This window comes from Musa acuminata, chromosome BXJ1-9 (genome assembly GCF_036884655.1).
Source record: "Musa acuminata AAA Group cultivar baxijiao chromosome BXJ1-9, Cavendish_Baxijiao_AAA, whole genome shotgun sequence".
Taxonomy (NCBI): Eukaryota; Viridiplantae; Streptophyta; class Magnoliopsida; order Zingiberales; family Musaceae; genus Musa; species Musa acuminata.
Window position 1 is genome coordinate 4,187,195 of NC_088335.1, and position 27,499 is coordinate 4,214,693.

Below are 27,499 nucleotides of genomic sequence, written 5' to 3' on the forward strand. Positions count from 1 at the left end.
GCTCCCCCCCACTCCAACTCTGTGGCAAATTCAGAGAAATGAAGAGATGACTTTTGTTTGAGAACGAAGGTTGATTTATTTGGAACACAGTAAACTCAATGGGTGTTTATGCAACATTACGAAACGAGTGACTGCACGCGATAGCAGACCCACTGGTCTTTTATGAACACGAAAGCATTATGACTGACGAGGGGGATTGCACGAAAGGTTTTATTCATGTCTGCCAGCATAAAATAATTCTCTTGTTTTCTCGACGAAAAGGGGGGGATTGCTTTTACGGATTTATGAAAATATAAAAAAGGTTACATTAGTCAGCTGCACCGAAGAAGAAAAGCATTGAAGCATGGAATTTCTCGACCAGAAGAATGAGAACACTCCAATCAACCATTCCTCTGACCAGAGAACTGTCCAAGAAAGTCTCCCTCTAGATCATGGGCTGGCTTGTCGAGGATTTCACCGAGGGGTTTGCACCGGAGGCGGTGATGATCCCCCGGCCACGCGCCTCCAGCACTTGCTGGATCGGCAGCGGAGGTAAAAAGCCACCACGGTCGCCTTCCCGAGCACCGCTCTTGACAATCTTTTCATTAGGAAGGCATAACTTCAACCATGATTAAGCCGATAATAATTAATTTTATCCATAGAAAACTTGATATCCTTGTTTATACACGTTATGAAAACGAAAAATAAATGATGACACAATGAAGATTGTCTTTGCTCATACAAAGCACTGAACGATTTTTGGATAAATAAAATTAATTTTATAATGACCCAACAACCACATTTTCTATTTCATGGCCAAAACTTTCAACCACTTGCGTGTTCAAATTGATAAACACTGAAATAAAAACACTGAGAAATAAATAAATAAAAAAGTTCTCCCAAGTGGCGCTGCCACATGGCAAGATGCAAGATGCTTCCCTGATTAATTGAACTTTGTCCATCTAATGAACTCCGACCAATCGTTAACGAGCAGCAGCTAAGATGCTTCTGCCAACGAGGCAACCGTATTGACACCTGCAACATGTGATGCCTGAAAACTCTGGACTCAGCATTCAAGGGGATCATTTGCCAAAAACATCTCTATGGTGAGATCCTTTCCTCCGCTTCACTACACTTCCATGCTTGATCCGCTTCACTACACTTCCACACTCGATGCTCGTCTCTTCATGCTTGCTATCAAAAACTTCCGGCATTTCACTCCTACCTAATCTACGCCTAGACTTTGATATCCTCTTTGAAGACAACACACTGCCGTCCTCGACGTTCAGTTTCTCTCTGGGCAGGGGTTCATCATCCACCAACTGCCAGTTATACACAACATCATCCCCATTCTCGAACCGCTGAGCCACCGGCTCACCTGCCCCAGAGAGTACGTTATTAAAGGTGAGTTGTCCACTGTTTCCACCTTTCCGATCTAGAAGCAGAGGATCTGGCCTAATTATAGTTCCCAAAATGCTCCTTTGTGGGCCCAACCGCATGATGGCTTTGGCATCTGTTAATGTAGAATAAGCCATTGCAAAAGCAGACCTAACCTGCAGCATTTGAAATGATCGGAAGTTTAGCCAGAGTTACTAAGCGTTGTTAAAAAGCCTCAGACAGTGTTCGATAATTAGAATAAGCTGCACACAAATACACAGAAATAGGGTAGTAAAGAAATCTACGAAACTGACACAGCATGCAACAGAATAATATGACAATAAAGAATGAGTGCTCTATGTCTGGATTAGATTAAAACTTACATTGAAAGACCTTTTCGATGTTCACTTAATGTCATAATGTTAGCAATTTAGCAATACAAGCAATGCAACCATGTAGATTAGGAAAACCCTCAATGCAGTGTATATCCAAAACCAATATAAAATCATCCAATGATATAGGTGCTCAATAATCACACACCAAAAAAAGTCTTGGCGCACATGCCATCTAGTTTGTCAAATTTTTGTAGCATGTAATGCATAAGCACAACTATCAAGAACATTTCATTTTATAGGATTTTAGGCATAGCAGATAAAATTTCCTTTGATGATGTGGCTTTTCAGTTTATATGCATTGTCATTCATAAAGTACAAATGTCAAGATGCGATACAGGTTGGAGGTACTCAGAATGTGTGCCCTCGAGAATACTGCTATATGCTAATAAGGTGCCTTGGAATTGATCTAATGCCCCATGTGCAGCATCAAGAGGAAGAGGCATTGGACTGACCATGAGTTCTGTGGGGTGTGCTAATTGGTCACACATATTGCCAAAACATGTGGAGCTAAATAACGCCAAGTCTAAGCTCTCAGTGGAATTCATACAACTCGATACAAATGCAATTATGTGACACTCCATGTTTACATGCTTAAGTTCTTATCCAATTTGCACTCCATTAGATCTGAGGCCTCTGATATAATTTTTTAACTCCATTAGAAACTCAAAAGTACAAAAATAGAGCAAAAAAGTACCTGAAAAAAAAAAGGAATCTGCCCTTAATTGATGTAAAACTCTCAAGCCTGTACTCAGTCTTAACTATGCCCACGAAAATGCAACAAGAAAACCAACATCTAATGCTAGCCAAAAGTGTGGCCATTTGAAATACTTTAATGAAAATACATCATGGGACTAGGTGTGCCCTAACTACTCAAAGCACAAATGAACCACTATTCACTATGAACTATTTAAAAGAAACAGGTAAAACATGTAGCAAAAGCTTAGACAGAGATGCAAGATTCTCAATGTGCAGCACAAAAATTACCAAAGCATTCCGAATTATTGCTGTAGAGCGAAAAATCAAGAGACAAGGTAAAGTAGAGAACACTTGCTTTATAGTAGTTGTAAGAGTTCCTCCCAATGTCATTGTCCGGTGCCTAAATACATTAAAATGCATTAAATATTCATTAATACAACTGGCCTTACCAAATAACATAAATTAAACCAGATAAAACCACACCTGGGGATCCTCAATGGAGAGCAGATACGGTTTATCTAAGTTCATAAATCTGTAAATTACACGAGGGAAAAAAAGATCAACAAACATTATCTAACACTATAATTATGCAAGAAGAAAATTACACCGATATAACTTCATTTTATTGAAAGAATTTACCATACCCTTTATCATTCTTTACGAAAAACAAACTTTTGGAGTTGCAAGATATACCAACATCCCAACTGTTTAATTTTCGCCCAAAAAAATCAAAGAAGCCAACCTGCCAAGAAACATGAAATAAAGACGAGAAAGGAAACGTTAAATAGGGAAAATCATGACAACATTCTCATTCATTGGTACTCATTTGCATTCATTTCTGCCTAGATCCGATATAATCTTTTGCAACATTGTAGTAGTCTCATTCAGCCTGATGGTAGATTTTGGATACTCATTCTCTGAAGCTTGTCATCAAATTAAACATGCCCACTAAAGTTTTACACTTTATTAATATACTTAAATTTTGCTGATTGGTAGAGCTTATTTCTTTTAACCAAAAAACAAAGGGCAAAGATTAGCTGAGGTAAGAACAAGCATCACCCCTGGCATTAGAGCATAACTAAAGAAGCAAGATCCAAGAAACATCTCCCTCTTTAAACTTATCAACTTTGTTTGACCTGTCACAATTTGCCAACCAATCTACAACTTGATTAACCTCTTCTTCTCTTCCTACGAGATAAAATACATTCTTAATTACATTCGATATACTCCGAGGAGGAAGCTCCCAATTACACGACACTCTCCTTGTAGCTCACTTTCTTTACCACCTTAGAAAAAATTTCTTAGGTGGACAAAATCTTTCAGGCAACCATCCATTGCTTCCCAGAGGGACAAAGACATGGTACTTAGTGTAATTTATCTAGAAAGGAACAATGTTACATTCCTAATAATTTTGGTACCAGGTTTGTCATATTCATGACCTCAAAATTCATCAAAATGCAAGTTTCACAAAACCCATTAACAGTACAAAATAGCAAGAATTATACCAAAAGAATACCCAAATTGTGTTCCCTAGGTTGGCGGTAATCCCGTGAATCTTGTCCTCTCCAATGCATCTGCAAACATGAATGCCCAATGCAGGAATACAAAATTTCAGCAGCAAAATATTGGAAAGGATTTAACATGACAGTAAGACAGGGCTATAGAAGTAAATGTCTCTATCTATGACGGGCAAGTATAACTACAAAATGGATGGTCTGTGTCGAGTGACAAAGAACAAAATTATAGAACAAATACAGATAATTCCTTTATGAAAATTTAGAAATCTATTATAAAAGAACAGAGGAATATGAGAATTATAATATATCAGGTTCGTTCAACTTAAATACAGGATAGCTTCTAAAAATGTGATGGTCAACTAATTATATTACAACCAGAATAATTGTGGAAAACACACACACAAGCACACGTCTGATCAAGCAAAATAGCAACAAAAAAAAGCATCACATTCTTTATATAAAAGCATCTCCTTACCTCTAAAAATACTATTAACATCACAAGAAGTGCATAGGAACCAATACCACCAGAATAAACCTGCAAACAGTACGAAAGAGGTGTTTAAGACATGGGCCTTTTGAAAACCAATGAGCAAGACTGGCAGTGATGAGACAAAACCTCATTCAGTTCTCTTTGATGCAGAAAGACTTTCAGAACCATACACAATGGTCGTAATGGAGGTATTTTTTGCACAGCTGCCTGAAAGATCAAACAAGAAGCTTAGTATGCGACACATGGATTCCAATATAAGACTATGAATATTCACTGGAAGACTGCTATCTGTTTGTAACGCATCATTAAGCTACATAGTCCATAATGAGGACATGGATTGGTTTAGTAGTTCATGCAATTTTTTCATTGCTAAATTTTTTATCAGTTAGAAAGGAAATATGTAACTAAAGGAAGCTGGAGATTTATCTCTAAAATGATGACCTGAAAATTTCTTCAAGACATCCTAAATCTCAAGTCAAACAGATAGAATAGGAATTCTTCAGACATTATATCTTAAGGACGCTAAAGGTTTTTAGATGTACCAGAATAACTTTTGACAGCGACTTTGACACCACACTCTTACATGTTAAAAAACAATGAGATAAACTAATGGTACACAACTCTATGATAAAGCAATAAGCACCTCTTGGCCACTAGATTTTGATCTTAAATTTCTTCATGTATTCTGTACCAACTTCCTCACGATAGCTACCTATTGTCAGGCAAACCAGTGTTTCTAGGTATCAACAACATAAAACACCAAAAAATGCAAACTATTTTCTTTTGCTCTAACCAAAGTTCTTCCCTTCAGTCGCTCCTCCAGTTACAGATATGCAGGATTTACCAAAAAATCCATTCATTATAAATAGTAAACACAGATAATGTTTAAGTAAATAGTCTATTCTATTACCTTGATAAAATCAGCAGCCCTAGGTCCACTATCCACATCAAAACTGAAAGGAGAACAAGATTTTAAAAAAAATTCCAGTATTAGTCTGCCATAATTGAGAAAAAGAAATGGGGAACAACTACAACTGGTAAAATAGAAAATAATTTAGGCTTCGAGGCATAAAATTTAATTGACATATATGATAACACATCTGAAAATAGATCCTAAACAATAATGGGATCGGTGCTATTAAAAATCTGAGCTCTGATATGCATATTCTAATACATGTATACTAGCAAAAACAAGAAGAACCATTGAGAATGTTGTGGAAATCCACAAGAATTCGAAGGTGAGCAATTCTAGTATAAAAAATATTAGATTGTTCACTATTGTGACAACTTAAAACATGAATGCACCAAGTTTTAGATGCAAAAAAACCAATAGTTGATTCATCATGATAACGATAGCAGACTTGAGTTGGACACACAACAAATGGCATGGTTAACCACAAGATGGAAATAGCAGAATGCTATGCTTATGTAGTTATACTTAAATCAAGTTGAAATGACCATAAAAAATGTAGAACTGTCATATGTAGTGTATGATATGCAGTAAATGAACAAAATACTGGACGACAAGAAATGGCATCATCTTAGTTTAGAATGATCATAATCATATGTTCTGTTATAACCATTTTGCTTTTCCTAACTCTCTAACACTAGTAGATGATTTCTTTCACATGGAATAAGTTTTGACATAAAAACATCCTAGGCATTCAAGGGGATGAAATTACATTGAGTGGCATCTCATATCTACCAAGAACCGGGATCGTTCATTAGGAAAAGAAGAAAAGCTGAGCTCAGCTAAAGCTTAAACTAACCTAGAAATGAGAGTTTCTGACTAATTGAATTTGTCTAGATTGAAAACAATATATGATAAAAAATCATGGCAAATAAGGAGAATTGTTTCTCCTGTCAAGGATTGACAAGAAACCAAAGAAATTCTGTCGCTTAAGAAAATCAGGGATGCCATCTTTCAAAAAAATTTCTATCCAAAACCTCCTTCAGAATTAGTTCACCACAGAGTGGTGACAAATAGCATAGAACTATTACAATAACTATTTCCTCCTTGATTCAAGTTAGTTGACTACCCTGTCATTAATCCAAGGAAAGCCTCTAGCAGAAAATCCTAACTAGGAGCAATTTGAATACTGTCTTAGATTATCTTAAACTTCTCCATCCCATCAATATTTCTTACTTCTTCCTCACAAATAACATTGAACTGTACTAAATTCTCCATCTTAAGAACCAATTAGTTCTCTTTCACTTAAATTGGTAGATCAGTTTGCTGTACAACTATAACAAAAAAATGATATCATTCCATTTCTAGACTTCATATCAGCAACTAATTACTTATAATTTCACATGAATCTTCTGTTATAATTCCCAGTTAATAATTAAGACAAAATCAGGTCTGCATCATGGCCCAGCTTCAATATGATACATCCATTTACCACAACACGTGCAACAGTGCAAATCTGACATCTATTCTAAAAAGCACATAAATCTAACTCAGTAGGCATCACCAAGACATTTCTCGTATTCAGTCTAAGAAAGGGATAAAGCTAGCATGGCTTAACATTTTAATTAATTTTTAATATAATTGGGGCATTAAAGATCCAGGATGATTAGTTTTCCAAATAATCACCATGACCTTCAGTTATCAAAAATTACCAAACAGTGCACATTTCTCCTAAGTGCCACCTTTTTTTAGTCAAATAAAAAATGAGGGAGAAAAAAAGAACTCAAAAAACAAAAGCAAACTGTAACATCACTCAAGATGAGGCACCCCTTGGCAATTTTACAAACTGAGTTTCTGTTTGGTCATTTTCAAAACCAATCGCTTGTCTTGGTAAATTTCCCTAGGATTTACAGCATACCCAAAAAAAGGCTGCAGTGAAACATGAGAAAAATTTATGTTTCCTTTTGATTGATAAATATCATTCTTTCATGCTCCAGCTATTTGCAACTTGTAAGGAAAAGAGTGTCATAAGTACTGATGAAAAAGAGCATACTAACAAAGCGGATAACAGTCATAACCAAAGGCAAGAACTTTCAAAATGCAAGTAAATATGATCATAAAAGAAATAGGAAAAACAGCAAGCCGAAATTTTAGAACTCTTCAAACATCATAAGTCTAAGAGAAGCTTGAACCTGATATCAAAAGCTATACCACTTCTCTTCTCCACAAATTTTATAATTGGGACACGAGCCTTTGCTATAACCTAAGGAAATACCAAAACATTTTTTGTAATGATGCTGAACTGAGACCTCTACTCAATCTACAATAACCAATAAAAGTATTAGTAACAGTTGTTACCTGCATTTTTATAACAACACCTCTCTGAGATAATGCTCTAGCAAGAGCATAAAGACCAATTTGTGGTGTCTTCACCTCTGACTCCAAAATCACAACCTACAACGGTTAAGACAGGCAGTCAAAAAACATATTATCGCCAAATGCATCAAACCTACACACATTATCATCAAAACTCAAAAGTATCATGCTTACATGATATTCTCACAAAAAAAAATCATCCACCACAAAGTTAATATGGTTTTCGAGGACATAATAATCAATAAATGAAGTGTGCAATATGATCACTATCAGTTATAAATTAGGCCAGGATATATAAGCATTAGTCTCTCCATTGGAGAAAATATTGTGTGAGGTAGTTATGATGATAGTTTATGCAGCCAGATATTTAATCTCAGGAAAACCAAGTCCTGAAGAAGCTAAGTGTTTCCAAAAGTGAAGAACAAGATCCTCAAATATCAAATCAACTAAAGTAATTTGAAGATATTCACTGAAGCACCATATGGAATCAATCAGAAATTAGAAGATATTCACTGAAGAAGCAATTATGGAGGTCAAAGACTTGCATCAATGTCACTGGTTGGTAAGTAGAGCCCTGTCCTGAATGATCCAAAAACTTCCACCTAGACAACAAGAAAAATGAAAATGAAACAATTAATAGATATCCAGAACTAGATACAATGTTCAGACAAGAACCAAATTACAAGCTACACTACAGCCTGGAAAGGGACCGAAATCAATATACTTTACAATGTGGCCAGATATGTTTGACAATGTCAAATATACATTGCACAGCAGCATTACGTGAGGCTTGTTCGTCTGGGGTTGGTGAGATGAAGTGACAAAAATCAAGGATCTCTGCAACAACCAGAACAACTTTAAATAAATTTTCCAGGCATAGATTATAAAAAATAATGCTAAAACTGACAGAGTTAATAAACAGACCAGAAGGCTAGGTACCCCAATTGACCTACTCGAGAAACTGAAAGCCTGTAGACACACATGACCCATACCCACAATATAGAGAGATTCATTTCACAAAACAAAGTTGGAAACTTGGAATCATTAACTACCAAAATTTCCAAGATGAAACAGAAGGTCAAGAGATCAATTTTGAACTACCTATCATGACAATTTGTTTTTACAACTGAATCTTATCAGATATAATCATGTGTTAGACATACTACCACAGTACCTATTGATGTCGGGAGGCAACCGGGATGATTGACATAGTTCACATGCACGATATCTAATGATTTTAATGTCCAAGGCAATGTGCAAAAGACAAGCATGTGCATATGGAACTACAAATATCCAAATCTGATAATGGCTAGTCAATCCAAAAGATGAAAAACCGACAATTGACATGACCTCTAAGTATTTGCAAAAAACAAGACGTTTTGCCACGGGACCACTGTTGATTATTTGAATCCGAGGCATCTGAAATATGATAGGGATTGGGTTACCTAGTTTGATGGATAACTAGTGGATTAGGACAATGTTGGTAAAAATACTCCTGAAGTGATTTTTCAGTAGTGAACTGCCATGTATTTTCTTTTCGGTGAATGAACTCCTAAATGTGTTATTAAATCAAATATGAAGAAAGGAAAAGGGATGTAACCGAATTAAATATAGTTTAGTACTATGCAATCATTGTCATCGTAATTTTTTTTGACGGCTTCTGAACATTAATTAAATGGGCAATTGAATTTATGACTAGTAAAATATTCACTTCAAATCGCAATTTTACTATTCATAAACAAAATAATCGATTACCCCATGATATTTATTTGTCATACTTTCTAGCTTCCATGAATTTTAATATATACACTAAGCAGAATCAAATTTTGTTATCCGAAAATTCACCATGAAACATAAAAAAAACCCCAGTCGATTAACAGAAAGTTCAAGGAAAGAAAGATCAAGAAAACCGTTAAAGAACAGAAGCAAAGAAAAAACAAAAACACAAAAGCGCAATAAACAATTCGATCGATCAGTTCAAAGTGGAAAACGTAATCGAAGTGAGAGAAAAATACGAGGCAGAGCCCCGGCTTAGCCCTTTCAGACGTTAGGAGGCTTTACCCTTGTGGAGCTGAAGCATGGGGCTCTTGAAGCGGCTGCCGGAGCGAAACCAAGCAAGCTCGGAGGCCCGGCCACCGTCACCACCCCGAGGCACAGAGGCCGGCGGAGGGGTCTCAAGTGGCCCGGGGAGCTCGTCCGCGGAAGGGGAAGCGGTGGCCACGTCGAGGGAGAAGTAGTCGGTGGCGGGGATCTCGGCGAAAGAGTCGGCCGACGAGGTGACGTGGTTCCGAAAAACCTCATACGACTGGGCGAGGTCGGGGTCGGACTCGACGGTGAAGCCGAGGGTGCCGAAGGTGTCGTACAAGAAGCCCTCGCTCTCCTCCATTGCGACGCCCGCTTTCTTCGAAGGCGAGGAAACCAAAGGGGTTAGACTTGAGATTCGGCGGAGGTCGTGGGAGGAAGGAGGGCTTCGGCGCCCTCTTAGTGTCACCGGCTTTTAGGGTACGATCAGAGAAGAAGTGGACCGTCTGCAATAGGACCCCCCACGACGGGTCGGACAATATATATATACATATATATATATACATATATATATACATATATATATATACATATATACATATATATATATATATATATATATATATATTATTTGAGTTGTTGAGGCGTAAGCTGTTCCGCGAGATAACGCACACAAATGGAACGCAAGCACACAGTGTCGGTCCATAACATATAATAACCTTGCGGTCGCGGTTTTTGCCTGCTCACTGGGGTTAGGGTTTCGGTGGGGACGTGCCGATGACGCAACAATAAGTCGGAGCAGGTGATGCGAAGAGAGGTCGGTGTTCACGGAGGTGGGTGATGAGGGTAATAATGGTGATTAGACTCGGGTTGACGACAGCTGTCGCAGATGACGTCACGTGACTCTGTTAACCTGACAGTACCTGGTCAACACGGATCGGAACGCTGACCGAGGCACATTAGCATCCTGCGCGAGCCCGGCCTTGCACGCCACGCCAACCCCAACCGGTGTCAGACACTACCAGGAGTACGATCCTGCCCCTACAAGCGGGCACATTAGGTAACGATAACCTCCCCTATAAACATCCTCGCGTTTATTAGAGGAAAGGGAGAAGGAGGAAAAGAAAGACAAAAACCCCCTGTGACTATCAACTAACTTAATCGTCAGAGGGGTCGGGCCAAGCTCTCCTGACTCGACCTGTGTGCAGGTGAGAAGACGGAGGCTTCCCACTAAACGGTCAGGCGAGGAGCCCCCTCCCGGAGGAAACGGTGACCCCTTCGCGATCGAACTACCGTAGTCGGTCTTCAGCGGTCTCAAGGATCGTCCCAGAAAGATTCCCTTCATTCTGGTCCGAACCAAGTCGCGTCGGCCCCGAGGCCATAGCTTAAATGTTTACACCGACAGTGGGACGCCCCGCCACGCTCTCATGACCAAGGTGTTCGATTCTTAGATCGTCCTCCACAAGGCCCGGGCCGGCGCCTTGGCCCCACCAGGATCGCCGAGCGCCTCATCGGACCGGCACTGTCGTCTCCACGAGCTGGTGCAGGAAATCTTTCCAGGGCCAAAAATAAGCGTGACTACAGCCATAACTCATTCGTCGGCGGTTGGCGCTCCTAAACCAGCCGTCGATATCGTTGGAAACCTCTTCAGGAACAGATTAGGATAATCTCCTGGTCTCGTTCCGATCCAATTCCGATAAGATCGAGCCAGATACAGGTCGAGTGCGGGTCAGACGTGCCTCCACTAAGACGACTCCTAAATAAAGGAGAAACCAACCCCCATAGAAAGAGAGAGAGGGATTAGAGAGGCGGAAGGAAATTAAGGAGAACCAACGGACAGGACACCCAGAGGACAGAAGAAGAGAGAAAAGAGGGAGAGGGAGAGAGGGAAAGGAGGAAAGGCATGGAAGAGTGCAGGCCTTTGGCGTTCTTGATAGGCTTGCCGTTCGCCGTCCTCTCGTTGGCCATTTCCATCGTCGGGGTCGCCGTTTGGCTGGTCGGGTCGGTGGCGTCTCCTTCGACCATCGATGCCTTGTGTTCTCAGAAGCCTCTTCTCAGGGCTTTCGCTTTGTGTTTGCATCTCAGGTCGGTGCTGAGCTGCGTGTGCCCGTGCTGCTGCTGCTGCGCGGCCGTGGCCAATCTGGCGATGGATCTCATACAGCTGCCCTTCACGGTGATACGGTGCTTCGTCGATCAGATTCCCTGCTAACGGCTCTTTCTGGAGTCGCCTATATTCATACGTACGCCTCCATCCATGTCTCCTAAGGACGCTGCTTCTTAATGTCTTCTTCTGTGATTGATTTGATCAGTGTTGAATACTGTGTAGGTGTGAGATCGATATGGAAAGTGCTGGCCTTCAAAAGTGGTGTTGTTGCATGGCAATGAGCTGATTACGTCGACACTCGGATTATAGAATTTGTGAGAAGCAGTGATGGATGCCGCCGGTTGTGCAATCTAAGATTTAAGTATTTGGTATCAGATATCAGTATGTAAGATGCATGGGTTCAGACTGATTGATTGTTCATGTGTCTTCCTTGTATGTTTACCGTCGTAAAGGAATGACCAGTACTAGCTAAATTATACTAGCATAATTATTTAGATCAAATATGTACCAAAATGAGCTGGGGCCACAATCCGAGGACCGACTTTGAGAGTGCGACTAGTTTTAAGATTGCTGCTGCAACGAAGATATCTACGACGTACATGTGGTTGGATCGCTGAAGAATTTTAAGTCCGATTGGTGTACATACCGCCTGTTTATTTAATTACATGCAATACTAACTGGATTTCTTTATCCTTAAGAAGGTTGTTGTCTGACGTAGCATGGAGAAGTTTATTTAATGCGCTCCAGATTCCATAATGTTACGTCGATGACGCAGAGGACAACCTCAAGTATACATAATGTTAATTCTCCAACTACTGAAAGAGCTCCAATTTCGCTCTTTGACACAACACTAGAATTGGCACTTCCTCCACACATCAATCACAGGTCTCAATGTTTAGTTTGTCATAACACTATAAGAGAACTTGCGTGCTCCACCTGGAACAGATTTATACCACGTTAGTACAAGTTAGCAGAAGGTATGCAACTGCTCCATAACACCAGGTCAAAATTACCAACAACGACATTTACTTGCTTGTATCTTGTATACACATGTTATACATACGTCCCAGCAGTTGCTGTATGGCCTGATCACTTGTACTTGGCCCAAAAAGAAAGAAAAAAAGAAAAAATTGGATCAACTACGTATATAGTCACCATTTGTACAAGATAATGAAATTCGAAAAAGCACCATGGTAGGAATGGGATCGCCCTTGTTTCCTTGCTGAACCGTCAATCCAAGTTGGTCCTGACGTCAAGATCTTCGAGGTGATACAAAAGCAAAATTCTATAGGAAAAAAAAAAACCATGGAATATTAAAACACTATATGAAGAACTTTTGGATGGTGCAGTCACCCAATAGTTTGGCCTGAGGAACCTGCCTGATAAAATCAATGGTGAACTCCATCACTCTTTCCAGTGGATGCATTTTGTTATATAAGTCTGTGAGAAAGCTTTGAATCAGTATCAGGACTGCTCCCTGCCCCAACAAGTCTTGTCCCCCTAATCACTGTACTCCGAAGAAAATGATGATGCACCATCATCTTCGTCTGTGTTTCTCTCTGCAGTGTCTCCAATCTCATCCTCGTCCATATGATCATCCAAGTCGTTCCCATCATAATCCACATCATCCTCATCACCCTCTTCATCCCTCTCCCTGTCTCCTTCAGATTCATCATCAATTAGCCCTACAGGCTTGCTGGCAGCATGGTCATCCCTAGCAGAGTATATTACCTGATCATCATAATCTTCTCCTGAAGCTTGACCATTTTCTTCGGATTCTGAACCTGCACTAGCATCATCTTCAACATATGCCGTTCCAGTTTCACCTATAGCCCACTCTTCACCTGCACTCTCAGGGGACACCTCAATTCTAGCCTGATCAGTGCTGGTATTTGCAATTATAAAGCTGCCCAAAAGAGAACCTTTATCAACTGTATCTACCCAATTCTCCGAACTTTGCCTAGGCCTACTGGATCGGCGACCACGGCCACGACCTCGACCACAGCCTCGACCACGGCCACGACCTCTTCTGGTGTACTTCCTTGTGGCCTTCTCAAAACTATCAATATTTTCGGTCCTAAGCTCCGATCTTGAGGAGCTTCCACTTCCTCTCAACCTTCTCCCTCCTTGCCCACGGCCCCGCCCTCTCTTACCATCACTGCCTCTGCCTCGACCCCTGCATCCACTAACAGAATCACGCCACCTCCCTTCATGATCATCGTATCCAGCTGTGTCCATTGGCTCTACCTCTTGCATTTTGTGGACAACGACATACCGTGATTGAAGTTTCTGCAGAAAGATGTTTTAAAACCATGAAAAGCAACCAAGACAGGAAAATGATACAAAATTTCCACTTAGAACAAATGATAGAGAAATAATAATAACATTTTTTTCCCTCCATCATCACAACCAATTTTTTTCTGGGTACAAGAAAATAGCATCTTCTTGACAAGTTAATAGATGAAAATCATGACTATAGAATAGTAAGACATTCATTTCCTATTAGTTACTAAAATATCCATTTCTTTTAGCATTCTCGATCACATGAACATCAAGTTACTGAAATTATTTTTTGTCCAGACATATAATTGTTTGTTTAACAACTACAATGCATGAACAATGATAATGATAATATGATCACAAAGAAGTATAAGCAAACGAGACCAGTGAATAACCTGCAATGGAACCATGATAGCAAACTAAACCTAACATGTCATATTATAGACAAAGGAAAAATCCAACAGATTAAAGGTTGACTTCAATAGGAACAAATTTTCTCCAGAGAGAATATATAGACCAGCGGATTATCAACATTCAGCACATTTTGATAAGCAGATTATCAACATCATATCTACATAATTACAAAAGGTTAAGATGGAGAAAATAAAGAAGAGTGTCTAATTTAATTGAAAAAATACACATAATACAGACTTATTACATTTTTCTCCTCGCTCTTAAAGTAACTTATTGACCTTACATTTTATGTCTGAGAATCAAACAATTGAAAAACAATCCAAGTTTTATGGTTGGCAGGACATAAAGCTCCATTTTACCAACTAAAGTCTATGGTTCAGAAACAGTAACTCTTCCCTCATTCAAGTCCACATATTATCAAGATTGCAGATTAAGATAAAAAAATTCCCAGAAATAACAAAAAAGAAAGGGAGAAAGATAACTTACAGTACAGTCTCCTTTTTCTTTATGAGACTCCAGCTTCCGGTGCAGCATATAAGAAATTGAAGAATCAAGATCTAACAGCCTTAACGCCACAGCTGCTGAAGTATCAGGCATCCATGGTAGTACAGGAACTGATCCCGAGTGAGAAGCACCATTGTCAGTATAAACTCCAGGAGTGTTGTAACTCAGCAGTTCAGTTGTTGTTTCGAAATTTGATGACAGAAAATCTCTTCTTATTGCACCCTCCAACAAAGTCAGAATCTGAAAGCAGACAACACAGGGTATAGATAAGCTCTGAATTTTATCATTAAGAAAATAGCATATAGAGACTAGAAAACAAATGTGCACTGCAGATTATTATAACATTCAACAATTAAAACAAATGTGATAAAGAAGATTTGACACCACGAATACCGCATTTCAAAATCAGGCAGCACCAAGTTGTTTAAGCAACAAGCCCACCACATGACGATTCATGTGCTTCAACAGAAAAAATATCAGAACTCCATGCTCAGATAAGCAAAATCATAGTCATGATGCCCTGTCCTTCAGAATTTTCACTGTAAGGAACATCAATAATATTGATGTGGATATTAACAGCTCAACTGAATCTAGCCCGTCTCAGTTGAAGTTAGAACTCCAGATCATCACAACCCATTCTATTTCAAGTCTTACTTGTCCTTGGATGTAATGCGCCTGGGGCCACATGAAGAATGAACTAGGTTTATAGATTCTTCAAGCATTTACTAGTCTAGTATACAACCAGGGAGCGTCAACCCATGTCCACTGAATACGATGCTCAAAACTGTACAATACAAACCACTCTTTCTAAAATAGTTTCCATCCTTCCATTCAATGTACTGATAATAAGGCCAACCTTCACCCTGTTGATAAAGGATGATTTGACCCAACAGAACAGTCTGATGAATTTGGTCCCTCAAATGATCAGAATTGGTTCATAATCAAGTTTAAATGGAGTAGCAGCTTGGAGTGGCAACATGCTACCACTGTGCTATCTTGCTAAGGGTCTCAGTTGGATCTCACCCCAGTATAATAAACTAATAGCACAAGCAAAGCTTTAAAGCTAAAGAATGTCAAGACATGACATGTGAGCATGTCAACATGACAAACCCTAGAAAGTAAAACATGACATGGCTTTGGTACAACAATAAATCAATAGATTTTGGAATTATAGTTTTATACAACAAGATATCTTTTGAACAATTTAGACAATCTATCATATATAAGCTTAACAAGCATAACTGACAATACACTTCAGATGCACATGTAAAACATAAAGGACATTATCACACTAATAGCGAGTTAAAAAGCCCGGCCAAAATACATAATTTGCAGGTATTTTACACATCGAGAAGCTTTATGCAGACAGAACTAGTGGAATATATATATAGAATAATCAAGTTAATATAGGTGTAGATAACACAAGTACATGATAGATTTTAAAGAAGACAAACACCAGACACACAGAACACAACATGAACATGACAAGCATTTTGAAGTGACCCTGCTTCATAGAACACAATGGTGAACATAGTTTTTTGGAAATTCTGTAAAAAGACAAGTTTCATGCTTCTGCTTCTCAGCAACTTCGAGGGTCATTTACAATGATTATAACAGTAAGAATTCACTCCAGTTCAATGAAAAAAGAGAACTTAGAATCTTATCTTTTCATTAATCACAATACCAAATCATATGCACCGATGACCAACCAATTCATTACTTCACTTGGGACAAATGGAAAAATTGTTTATTAAAGTTCAACTTCTAAAGAAAGGCAGATTATAACTTAAATAGAGCTTCAATGACAAAAATTGAACTAATAGAACTGTAGAAGTCATTGTTTCATGTAATTGTTTGTTTTGATCTACATATAAGGCCAATTGGTCATATTCTACTGAGGAAAACAATTATGTTGATAATGTATCAAACATGTCAATACCTGAAATAGCTCCTCAGCAGATGATGAAGAGTGCAATTTCACACCCCAGGATTTCCTATATCCCTCCGTCCAAAAAGCCTGAAGAGCTTCTGCTGGAATTGAAACCTGTCAAAATTAGCAAAATTTGCAGAACAAAATTAAAACAGTTTCAATGATGTGAAATGAAAAGAAGGTAAAAAAGATTTATGGCTTGAATACGGTTTCCTACCTCAATCATGGACAACTGTGCCTTCAACAATCTAATCCCTATCGGAAGAGAGGAGTCAGAGACTTGGAGCTTCCAACCAGGATCTGATTTTCTTTTCTGTTCACACAGAGCCACATGCTCTGCAAAATTTGCATCAGGGTTATGAAAGGTCTTGAATGTCTTGTGGCAAGAAGGGCAATGCTTTTCTTCAGCTAAAAAGGACTGGAAGCAAGAATCACAAGTATGAAGTAGCTCGGAGCATCTTTTCTTCCCATATTTCATTGCATATAAAATGCAAGGATTATAGCATTCCTTCCACATCCATCTGAATAAACCTTGGTATCTCCTCAGAGCAGCACTTTTCTCAAATTCATTCTGCCCAAGTTCAATTCTGAAAGATGCTGAATTCTCCAAGCCATCAGAAGCAAGACAACAGAGGGTACTGCTAGGACTGTCAAGTTCCACACTGCAGTCTGGACTTGATGCTGTTCTGGTCAGCACTGTTTTAACATGATCTCTAACTAACAATGAGGACTTGAAAGCTTTCTTATTCCTTCTGATTGCCTCTTTAAAAGTTGTCTCTATTCTTTGCAACATGGAATGCAAATGTGATTCCCTAATCCCACGTGTATCTAGAGTAGCTAAAAGAGCATCAAATGCCTGCATGCAATGAAGACAAAAATCTCAGTCATTAGGACCTTAAAGAACTTCTGAAACTGATAAGTGTAATGTCCAAACTGAAATTTATCTGACAGTATAGACAGAGAAGCCACTAAAAATAAACTGGTGAATATAATCATGCATCAAAAGATTCTTTGCAATCACATTGAAATCTTAGAAATTCATTAAAAAATTTAAAATAAAAAATTATTTTTGTGTAAAATAATATGTAAGGAGAATGGGCACAATGATAGTGCACAAACACAATTAACAAAAAGGTAAACATGGAGTTATTTGTTAAAAAAGGTTTTTTTAACAAATAACTTGTACACACTACACACCATCTTGATATTTTTAGACCAAAATAACTTTGCTATTATATCAAAGTTATATACACCAACTATTGCAAATAATACTCTTTTTGACCAAAATTAGAAAATATTATTCACTATTGAATTTGTCTGACTTCCAAAGTTTTGGATCCTTTCTTATCTCCCAGAAAGCAAAACAGACAAGGATAATATTCTGCTTATTTAAAAAATAATAAGAATAAATATTTAACCTTTGCTAATCAGTTCCTCTGTTAGTAACAAGTGATATCCTAAAAAATGAAAATCTTTGGTAAATCGTAAAATTCAACCAGCTTAAATCTATCTTAGAAGAGATTGTCCTGGGCCTAGAAGCTACTATACCACCCGAGCAATCTAATATGCAACTTCATCTATTACAGTGCCTGTAACTGGAATTAATGCATGGTATCCAAAAGACTAGGTAGACATATAAATTCAAAACCTAAGTGAATATTGTATCAACCTACAAAATTTTGCCAATATCATTGATTCTTTTCAGAATGTCAGCATACTTGATAAATCATATCTCGTATGGACTGCAAGGCTGCCCTACCAATGCAATCTGTGATACTTAACTGAACCTATATATTGCTGATGGCAATTATTTATTGGGTTTCAGTTTTGAAGATAAAATATTTTCCCATTTGTGTTTGTACACTAAGTAGCAGAATGTGTATAATAGCTGTATCAACTGTTCCAGACGTATATATCTTACATCAATAGCTTCACAGATTCATGAAATAACAAAAGGTCTTACATTTGTCAGGAAATTTCATAAGGATTTATCGATTAAAGAAGAAGTTGGAGACACATCTACCTCTTCTGAATCAATAAGCAGCCAATGGCAATCTTTGGATTCAAAAAAAATCCTCCCAGAACCAGGATCATTTGGCGAAGAAGATGTTGTAAATTGCCAATAGCGATTTTGCCTGCGGTCTTGACCTAGGGGCAATGACCGGTAAACATGGAGTTGCTCTGCCTTGTAACCAATAAATGATTTCAACTGGGAACGTGACTTTTCAATAGCATATCCATAGTGTTGAACTGGAAGAACATCTGGACTGGTAAATTGTTGTCCTATAGACATATTACCAAGATTAACCTGATTTGTTTCAAGAAATTGCTCATTGCTAATTGCATCTAGATTACCATTGTTACCCTTATCAACACCGTCTAGTGGAGTTTGACTTTCCTCTCCTGCACCATAAGTTAGAGTTGCCTCGACTTTATATCCACCAAAAGCTGTACCTTGTAATCTGTTAGAATATTCTTCTCTAAACCGTCTTTTATCAAGCTGTGCCTCTGCCCACATTTGTTTCTTCAGAGCATTTGCAGCTTCCAATCGTTCCTGTTAAGTCCTTGGATCAGTTCAATGAAGACAAGACAAAAGGAATAATAAAGAACATGACACAAGACTATCCCATTAGTACCTCAAGAATAGCGCGTATCAAATTTCCTTCGGTTGCCACTCCTACCAAAGCAACAAGGGCATTTAGGCACTCTTCCACGGTCAATTCAGAATAATCGCCTTCTGATAATCCCTGAACCCATGGTTCACCAAAGTTGCTTTCATCAATCTCTGTGTCCTCCATATCACCATTGCCTGCTTCACGGCAGTTTAAATTGATGTCAGGAAGTTGGGGAACACCCGAAGTGCTTAATGGTTTCGTGTTCTCTGAAGGCATTTGAGGACCTTTTCCCGCATTGACAATTGCTCCCCCTTTTTCCTTTCCTAACAAATTCAAGGTCCTAGAATGTTCTAACTCGCTTGTCAAAGGATCATGCTTATCCACTTTTGCATCACTGCCACCATCATCAACTTCAGGTTCAGCAGCAGCATCACCTTCTGAATCTTCATCTCTTTCAGCATCATCTACATCTTCTGCATCCTTCTCAGCTTCCTCAGAGTCTGAAATTGCACTATGAAATACTTGTATCTTTTCCCGAGCAGCAGATATCACAGCATCTGCATCAGCAGGATCTTTCCTGTAAGGGGATCTTACACAATATGTTGAAGGAGCAGTTCTCTCAAAAAGTTTTGTGTCTCGGGATAATGCTGCAGAAATAGATGCCTCTGGTGTCTTGCTTGTGGTTAGATCCCTTAATCCAGATTTCTGATGATGACATAAGTGGCTTAAGCAAATTAAGAACAAGAAACAAAACTAAAAAAACACATTTACCTGAATCTTATCTGCAACTTCTAGTATTGTAAGGCCTTTGCTTCCCTCAAGAGAAAGAACATGAAAAGCAGCAAACTTGACTGTTCCAGGAGTCAAACGATGCCGAGATTTACGTCGATGAGTAAATCCCCTTACTTTCAATATAGCAACAGCATTTTCAGCTGCCAAGCCATTCCGTAAAGTCGAAATAATGTTCTCACCATCATTACCCTGAATAGAAATTGCTTAACACTTTTATTAGTCACACCAAAGATACTGCTATAGCATCTTTGGATCGGTGAAACTACTCAAATGATAACCAAAACATGAGCTTGGTAATAGAAACAAGTGACAACATATAAGAAAAGTACCAGCTGCATAAGCTGCTAATATTTCCACAGAGACAGTTCACCAAATAGCAAAATGTTCAACTATTATTACCTATTGGATATATAACATTGTATATTATCAAAGAGTCAATGCCTTAAGCAAAAAGTTTCATATATAATTACATCATTAATACATAGTAATTTAAGGAAAGAGACACATTTTAGCAGTTATATTTTTACTAGAATAAGAACAAACAAAAAAAGATTTTTTTTTGGATTTTCTAGATATCATGATTGGAAGTAACAAAGAAGGTTATTTATATTTTGGATTAGAGAACAGAACTTGGCGAATAATAAATGAGACAAGCCTAATTTTTCTTCCTAATTCCTAGACGATAAAGGACCACCTGAGGCAGGTAGCAAGTGTGCATCGTGGCTGCTGGCAGTCCAGGTGAGACCAGGTCAGTCATAACTATTGTACCTCCAAGGGCAGCTAAAAAACTGATGCAATTGACTGCAAAACAACAGAAAGTTTGTTGCACCAACTATGTTGCAAACTACCTCAAGCAGAAATTTGTCCTCGAGAATGGCAATGACTGGCTATGGCAAGCAGTGTAAAGGACAGCAGGAAAACAAATGAAGAAATAAATATGCACTAAAGAGTTCTTCCCTGCTCTGCCATTAAAGCAGTAAAAACTTAAAGAAATAAGTTGTTTAGGTCCCTCCTCATAAGCCTAGCATGACCATGTAAAAAATGGTTTCAGAAGGAAAAATAACTGTTTATGGAAGCTCTTCCAGTTTAAGTCAAACATGCTTCAACCATCTGTTTCCAATAAACTAAGTACTCCAGTATTTTACTACATTGAATCTCATTAATTCCATGCACATCTGCAAATCTTTATTTTCTTTGTTATAGTGCCTTGTAAGCATTTTAATATAATGGAAAAAAATTAAAAAAAAAAAAAGTATCCAATGCAGCAAACTCCCACCAATGCAGGATCTGGAAGGATCAATGTCTTGCATCTAAATATAATGAAAGGAAATTATTTTAAAAAATAATATCTAGGGAACGAACCAAATGTCATAGAAATAACAACAATCAAACTAACTCCATCAAACATAGTGATTAGCTTATATGGATGTAGCATTTTATTTTCAAAGTTCATGCAGCAAAATAGGCACCTCATTCTCGTTCCGGAAATGTACACGTTCCACGTTTCTTTTCTTCAGTTGTGGCCCAAATCCAGCCGATAAAGCAAATTGTCGCAGTATCTCAGGCCATGTTAAGTAATTCAAATAGCGCTGCCAACTGTGAATGTTAAAACCCCATGCATGTGCCTAGCAAATGTAAGCAGATCATGGGTATATGAGATGAACGACGTCACAACTAGAAAGCAGTATTCAAAAAGTTTGAAATTGAGGTGAGAGAGCACACACCCCCTCAACAATCTGTGGATGACCACCTCCTGGATTCACAGTGCAACTTTGACTAGCCCCAAGTGTGCTAGCAGGAGTCCTCGCAACATCCTCGATGTCCTTGATGATGGATTTAAGTAGAGCAACGTGTACTTCTCCCAGAAGTCTTGAATCCTATGAAAATTATTGGAGATCTTCAGCACAAGAGAAAAGGTAAAGCTGATTCTCATGGTTCTTTATAATGGTCATGGTTAGCATGATAAGCATTTCAGAATCTGCAGCTTAGTTGAATCCATATGACTGATTTTTAGGCTATTGGTTATCAAACTTCCACAATTTTTAGCAAACTACATTGTTGATGCAGATTTATTAACTCTCATCCTCTGTACATACTTTGTTATTTTTTTGCTCCTGGCAAGACATATCAATGAAATTGCATTTATGAAAAGTGAAGTCTCAGTCTCCCTCATTTCACCAGAGTATCTACCACTTGCACAAATAAATAGTGTTAGCTATTTCTAATTCTACAATCTATCATCATTTCAAACACATAGGCTTTGAAATATAAGTCCTCCCCCAATTATTCCAGTTCCTATAAACCATCTTAGTTCATTAATATGTAAAGTGTGTGTGAGATTCATACAAGGCAGGCAGGAGAAGACCACAAGCAGTTGGTGAGTCAGATATACTGACCAAGCTAAAAAGTTTGTTGTAAAGAAATTCAAATCACTAAAAAGTTGGTTTTACATAAAGAGAATGGCTCTGACTATCCAAAAAATTATTCGTCCAAGAACTGAAATCATCAGAAAATGAAAAATAAGCTCAGATTGGACTCCCACAAGAGCTAGAATTCCAATACAAGGTCATATATAGCATTTCCCAGACAAAATTATTCCACCAAATACAGAACATGAGATTTCTAGGTTCAGATAAAGTGAAAGTATGAGAGCACTCACATAATCATGGAGAGATTGCACAAACTCATCAAGAGTGAATGGCCAAAGACCAAGTACATCAGCAAAAGTGATTAAAAACTTCCAAACCTAAAATTCCAACCAACAGCATAAAGTAGATGTGTTAGGGGAATTTAAAATGGAACTATTATAGAAAGGAGTAAATGAAAAAAAAAAAAAAAAAAGGGAATTCTATAAGCTTGAAACTTCAGAAAAATCATAATTGTCAGATAAAACACAAACCATGCAGAAGATATAGCACAAGGGGAAAATATAGCATTGTAATGGAATGATAACAGATTATAAAAATGAAAAGAGTAGAAAATGCACCATAAGAAGGTTAGCTATCTTCTCGTCAGAATCTGCCCAAGGTTGAATCTCAAACGGCCTTTTCAGTCTTACAGAACTTGGTGGAAATGCAGTCAACTTACCTGCAGTCAAAACTTACATAATTTACTATTTTTTTTATCATAATGGACATTAAACTCAATATGACCAACTTCTATGAAGTTATCCAAGAATAAAGTTGTTGCAGTAGCAATTCTACAACATTTACCAACAAATTGCTCAATATCTAGTTCAACCAACACGGAATCATATAGGTAGATTTTTTACGATTAATGAAACACATACTAACAAACTGTGAAATATCATGTACACAAGAAACAATGAGTCATATAATGCAGATTTCTAGAACTAAACTGATTAGGTAAAGAGAACCATACTCCTGAATGAATCAAGTTGTTGCAAAGTTTCACTGTCAAGAGCAAAGATCGAGGAGAATCCTTTATTTGCTGCAGCAAGCTCCAACAACTCCAAGCGCTCATCCTCAATAAGCTCCATATATTCCTTTGCGATTCTGCGGGCAGTGGCTCTCTCACGAGCAGCTTTCAGTCTTGCTGCCTCCTTCTCACGTCTCAGTTCTTCTTTCTGCCTCAGCTTCTCAGCCTGAGCTCACCCAGAAAAGTTTTAGCAAACTATTTGAATCATGAAAAAAATGGTAGAACAATTTTTATGGAACCTACTCTACAGGATTCCTTGAGCAAAAACTTCTCCCTGCGTTCATTTTCACGCCTCTGTTCACGTTGGAACTTCTCTTCTTCCCGCTGCCTTTCACGCATCACCCGTTCTTCTTCTTTTCTTCTTTCCCGTTCATGTCTCTCCATTTCCCTCTGCATTTGTTCTTCTCTCTAAAGATTGATAATTTTGTTTTAATACTGGATACTGAACATACCAAAGAGAAATTTTGAAGTTTAAACAATAAAGAAGCACCTTTCGCCTCAAGATATCTTGTTTCTCGATCTCCTTCCTAATCCGCTTCTCATGGGCTTCCACCTCCTTAGCAATCCTTACTTCATCACTCTGCATATGGCAAAAATACATTATCACAACAATTATCTGAAGAAAATTAAGCACAAAGCTGCACTGATTAACGTGTTGTACATACCTTACGTTTTCTGTCCAATCTCCTATAAGATGACAAATATGGGTTTTCGAGTCCAGGGACTTCACCCATACCAAACTGAGCATCAGTTGCAGGATCTGGAAAGGAGTTACCGTCAAGAGAATTGTCATACTCCACTGAGACCGAAGGAAAAGCTTGTTGCCTGCCTTCTTGAGTCAAGAGGTCAGCACTCAAATTTTGACCTTGAAAAGTATAGCTTGGTCCCTCGTGGTCATTTACATGCAAGTACCTTCCCCCTGAAGGTAAAGATGTCATCTTGGTATTCGGAGCATCTGATGAAGACTCAAGATAATGAGACAGGGAGACCCTGTCAAGTGCCTCTGACCGGACACTTGGCTGCTTGGGGATAAACTGATATTCATGAAGAGCTCTAGGACCCATCTGCAGACACACTGTATGGGAAGCCCCTACTGCAGTTTTTCTCTTCCCTTTAGATGAACTTGGTAAACGATGTTCCATGCTAGACAAGAAACTTGATGCCTACAAAGCAGTAAGATTCACAACCATTGTATAAGTTAACACTGGAGGACCATACTGTAAAGAACAAATCAAATTTATACTGCGATATAGGGTCAACACTTAATAAAACTAGTTAGATGTCAAAAATCACAAGGCACAAAAAAAGTAAAGAACTGGTGTCGATTTGCAACAGGACTTCCATTAGGCCACAGTAAGGGACAAAAAATATTTACCATCTTTGTATCATGTCTCTCAAACATATGGCCACCATGGGGCCACACAGGCTGCTGTTCTTGAGTTGGTGTCTCTGTTGAAAAATTTTTAGAAGAATGAGTAGCAGAATTTAAAGAAAAGTACGACAATGGGCGAAGCATATATAACTAAACATAATTACTAACACACAGATACTTAGCAAAGAAAAAGCTTCAATAGAGAAAGAGGCGCTTAATGTGGTGAAGTCGACAAAAGTGCCATCCAGAAAAGCTCAGCATAATCAGAACCATATTTTGGGTCACTGATACATCTTTTGCCCACCATTTGTTTACAATTTCACATTCTCCGGCACAACCACCACTCCAAGTCATCTCCCAAAATTATAGTTATGTTAACCTGCACTATTATTATTCAGACCCTTTTCACCACCTAAATCACCTGTACACACTTCTGGCTCCAGCAACTCCCCAATACTTGGAATGGAGCGACTCAGGACAGTGAAAATACCTATGCCAGAACTAAAATGCTGGTTGCAAAAATATATAACATATGCACCAACAAGATAACATGACCATAGCAGAAGATGATATTTTGGTATCACAATCATGTCTAGTAATACCTATTGGCACCCCAAAAGCACCAGGTGGCAGTGGATCAAACTCAACACCGAGGACCGGCCCATCCGGCCTCAGTGGCTCCCCGAGCTGCGCTTCCACCGACGCAAGTATCTGGCACTCCATCACGGCCAGATGGGCGAGGTGAGTTGGCGGAGGCGGCAACAGGGCGTCATAATACCGTCTTCCAACAGCTGACATCTCTGTACCAATCCTCGAGACAGCCGCCGCCGTCCTAGTAACTGCCCTCCTCGACTCCCCGCTGCTACCGTAGGGGCTCGAGCTCAACCCAAGGCCCCCGGACTCCGAGGACAACATATCATTCTGGGGAGGCAGCACCGGCGGCGGTGGCGTCGGCGGCAATGAATCCGCCTCCCTCCGCCGTTTCCTCGCCGACTGAACCTTCCGGTCCTTGAGCCTCCGATGACAGAACCACATCTGGAGCTGCCGATCCGAGAGGCCAGTCTTCACCGAAAGCTCAGCCCGCAGCGCCTCCGACGGATACGCCTCCACTGACACCAAAAAAGAACAAACACACACAAAAGAATCACAACGATATAAATCACATATCGACACCGATCGACGCCCGTCCGAGACCGATCAGAGACCCGGAAACCCGAAGTGGGATAAAACAAACCGGTGTAGGTGTTCTCGAGGATCTCCAATTGGTAAGGGGTCTTCATCTTGCGTTTGGGCGGCTTGTCTCCGCCCTCCGCCGGCGGCGGCGTCTCCTGCTTTCCATCCCCGACCTCCATCTCCTAACCCTAGATCGAACAAAAGGGTTCCTTTCCACGGAGGCGAAGAACAAAAGATAAAACTAATTCGTTCCGCCTCGCATTAATTTATAGCACGCAACCGAAAAACAAAAAAAGGTGCGAAGGAAAACCCGAAAAAAAATAAAAAGCAGCCGTGGAAAAAAGGAAGAACAGAAAAGAAAGGAAGCGATGTGCGGTGAGATTTGGGGGAGAATAATAATAAGAAGAGAAACACGAGAGATGGAATAAAAGATAAATAGAAGACGGGGAATTGGGAGAAATAAATGCAAGTTTGATTTGGGATTGGCGTGGAACAGATGGAACCCCCCATGTCTTCTGTTCTGTACTCTCCTTTTTCTCTTTGTTGTTTGGGGGAAAGAATAATCAAACATGAGGCGATCGTAAAGCGAACGAGAGAGAGAGAGGGAGGGAGGGGAGCGATCGTGGGGTTATGATTTGGGGTGTGGGGGGGTTGAGTTTTGTTCTTCGCACCGTTATTGCCTGCTGCTTTTGTTTGCGCTCGTTTCGGTTCGGGGGCGTGATTTCGGCGGGTGTGTCGTGTGGCGTCTGTTTCCGTTACACCCCTCGGTGCGGTACGGAGCGTGCTCGCTGTCTCGGTGAGGTCTCGGTTTGGGACCCACTTTGGCGCCGCTCGAAGTTTACCTGCGCATCAGTGACGTGGCGCAGGAATATATGAACCTTTTTCGGAAATTTGTTCTGTATAGGGTAAATTTTCGAAAATAATTCTTTATTTTTTAATACCTTTTAGTTAACACTTTTTTTATAAAATTTATAATTTTATTAAATTAATGATATTATAAAATTCATCATCATCTTTTTTTTTTTCCTTTATCATCGATGATCTTTCTTATCCGCTACTGGTATGTTTTTACTTATAATCCAAAGCTTTCTCTTCTAAGATGATGATACAGACGA

At 39.0% G+C, this 27,499-nt stretch overlaps 3 protein-coding genes across 7 annotated transcripts; 1 reads left to right on the forward strand and 2 right to left on the reverse strand.

Moving 5' to 3' along the window:
• Positions 1–752: 752 nt before the first annotated feature.
• Positions 753–10,284, reverse strand: LOC135592600 (uncharacterized). 2 transcript variants are annotated; one of them, XM_065082144.1, is made up of 13 exons: positions 9,802–10,284; positions 8,465–8,577; positions 8,286–8,342; positions 7,723–7,818; positions 7,557–7,627; positions 5,365–5,407; positions 4,581–4,661; positions 4,440–4,499; positions 3,953–4,021; positions 3,092–3,189; positions 2,931–2,979; positions 2,803–2,847; positions 753–1,532 (listed from the first exon to the last, which is right to left on the reverse strand). In XM_065082144.1, the coding sequence occupies exons 1-13, from the start codon at positions 10,124–10,126 to the stop codon at positions 1,062–1,064; spliced, it is 1,578 nt and encodes a 525-aa protein (XP_064938216.1). In that variant the 5' UTR covers positions 10,127–10,284; the 3' UTR covers positions 753–1,061. The 2 variants fall into 2 exon arrangements, with proteins under 2 accessions (XP_064938216.1, XP_064938217.1); XM_065082145.1 differs by having other exon boundaries at positions 8,470–8,577; positions 9,802–10,283.
• Positions 10,285–11,199: 915 nt separating this feature from the next.
• LOC135594212 (signaling peptide TAXIMIN 2-like) lies at positions 11,200–12,454 on the forward strand. The gene is made up of 3 exons (XM_065084619.1): positions 11,200–11,763; positions 11,848–12,002; positions 12,089–12,454. Exons 1-2 carry the CDS (start codon positions 11,666–11,668, stop codon positions 11,969–11,971), a joined length of 222 nt encoding a protein of 73 aa, XP_064940691.1. The 5' UTR covers positions 11,200–11,665; the 3' UTR covers positions 11,972–12,002; positions 12,089–12,454.
• Positions 12,455–12,872: 418 nt separating this feature from the next.
• LOC135592601 (homeobox-DDT domain protein RLT2-like) lies at positions 12,873–27,035 on the reverse strand. Of its 4 annotated transcripts, none has more exons than XR_010479148.1 (19): positions 26,446–27,034; positions 25,814–26,320; positions 25,215–25,288; positions 24,505–25,002; positions 24,330–24,419; positions 24,083–24,247; positions 23,783–24,005; positions 23,388–23,488; positions 23,061–23,147; positions 22,126–22,278; positions 21,871–22,026; positions 20,381–20,590; positions 19,631–20,314; positions 19,018–19,548; positions 17,212–17,850; positions 17,004–17,108; positions 15,047–15,304; positions 13,246–14,155; positions 12,873–13,151 (listed from the first exon to the last, which is right to left on the reverse strand). XR_010479148.1 is itself a non-coding variant. In XM_065082148.1 (19 exons), exons 1-19 carry the CDS (start codon positions 26,561–26,563, stop codon positions 13,367–13,369), a joined length of 5,307 nt encoding a protein of 1,768 aa, XP_064938220.1. In that variant the 5' UTR covers positions 26,564–27,035; the 3' UTR covers positions 12,873–13,366. The 4 variants fall into 4 exon arrangements, 3 of the variants coding, with proteins under 3 accessions (XP_064938220.1, XP_064938219.1, XP_064938218.1); XM_065082148.1 differs by having other exon boundaries at positions 12,873–14,155; positions 19,018–19,277; positions 19,359–19,548; positions 26,446–27,035; XM_065082147.1 differs by having other exon boundaries at positions 12,873–14,155; positions 19,018–19,277; positions 19,350–19,548; positions 26,446–27,035.
• Between the last annotated feature and the right edge of the window lie 464 nt (positions 27,036–27,499).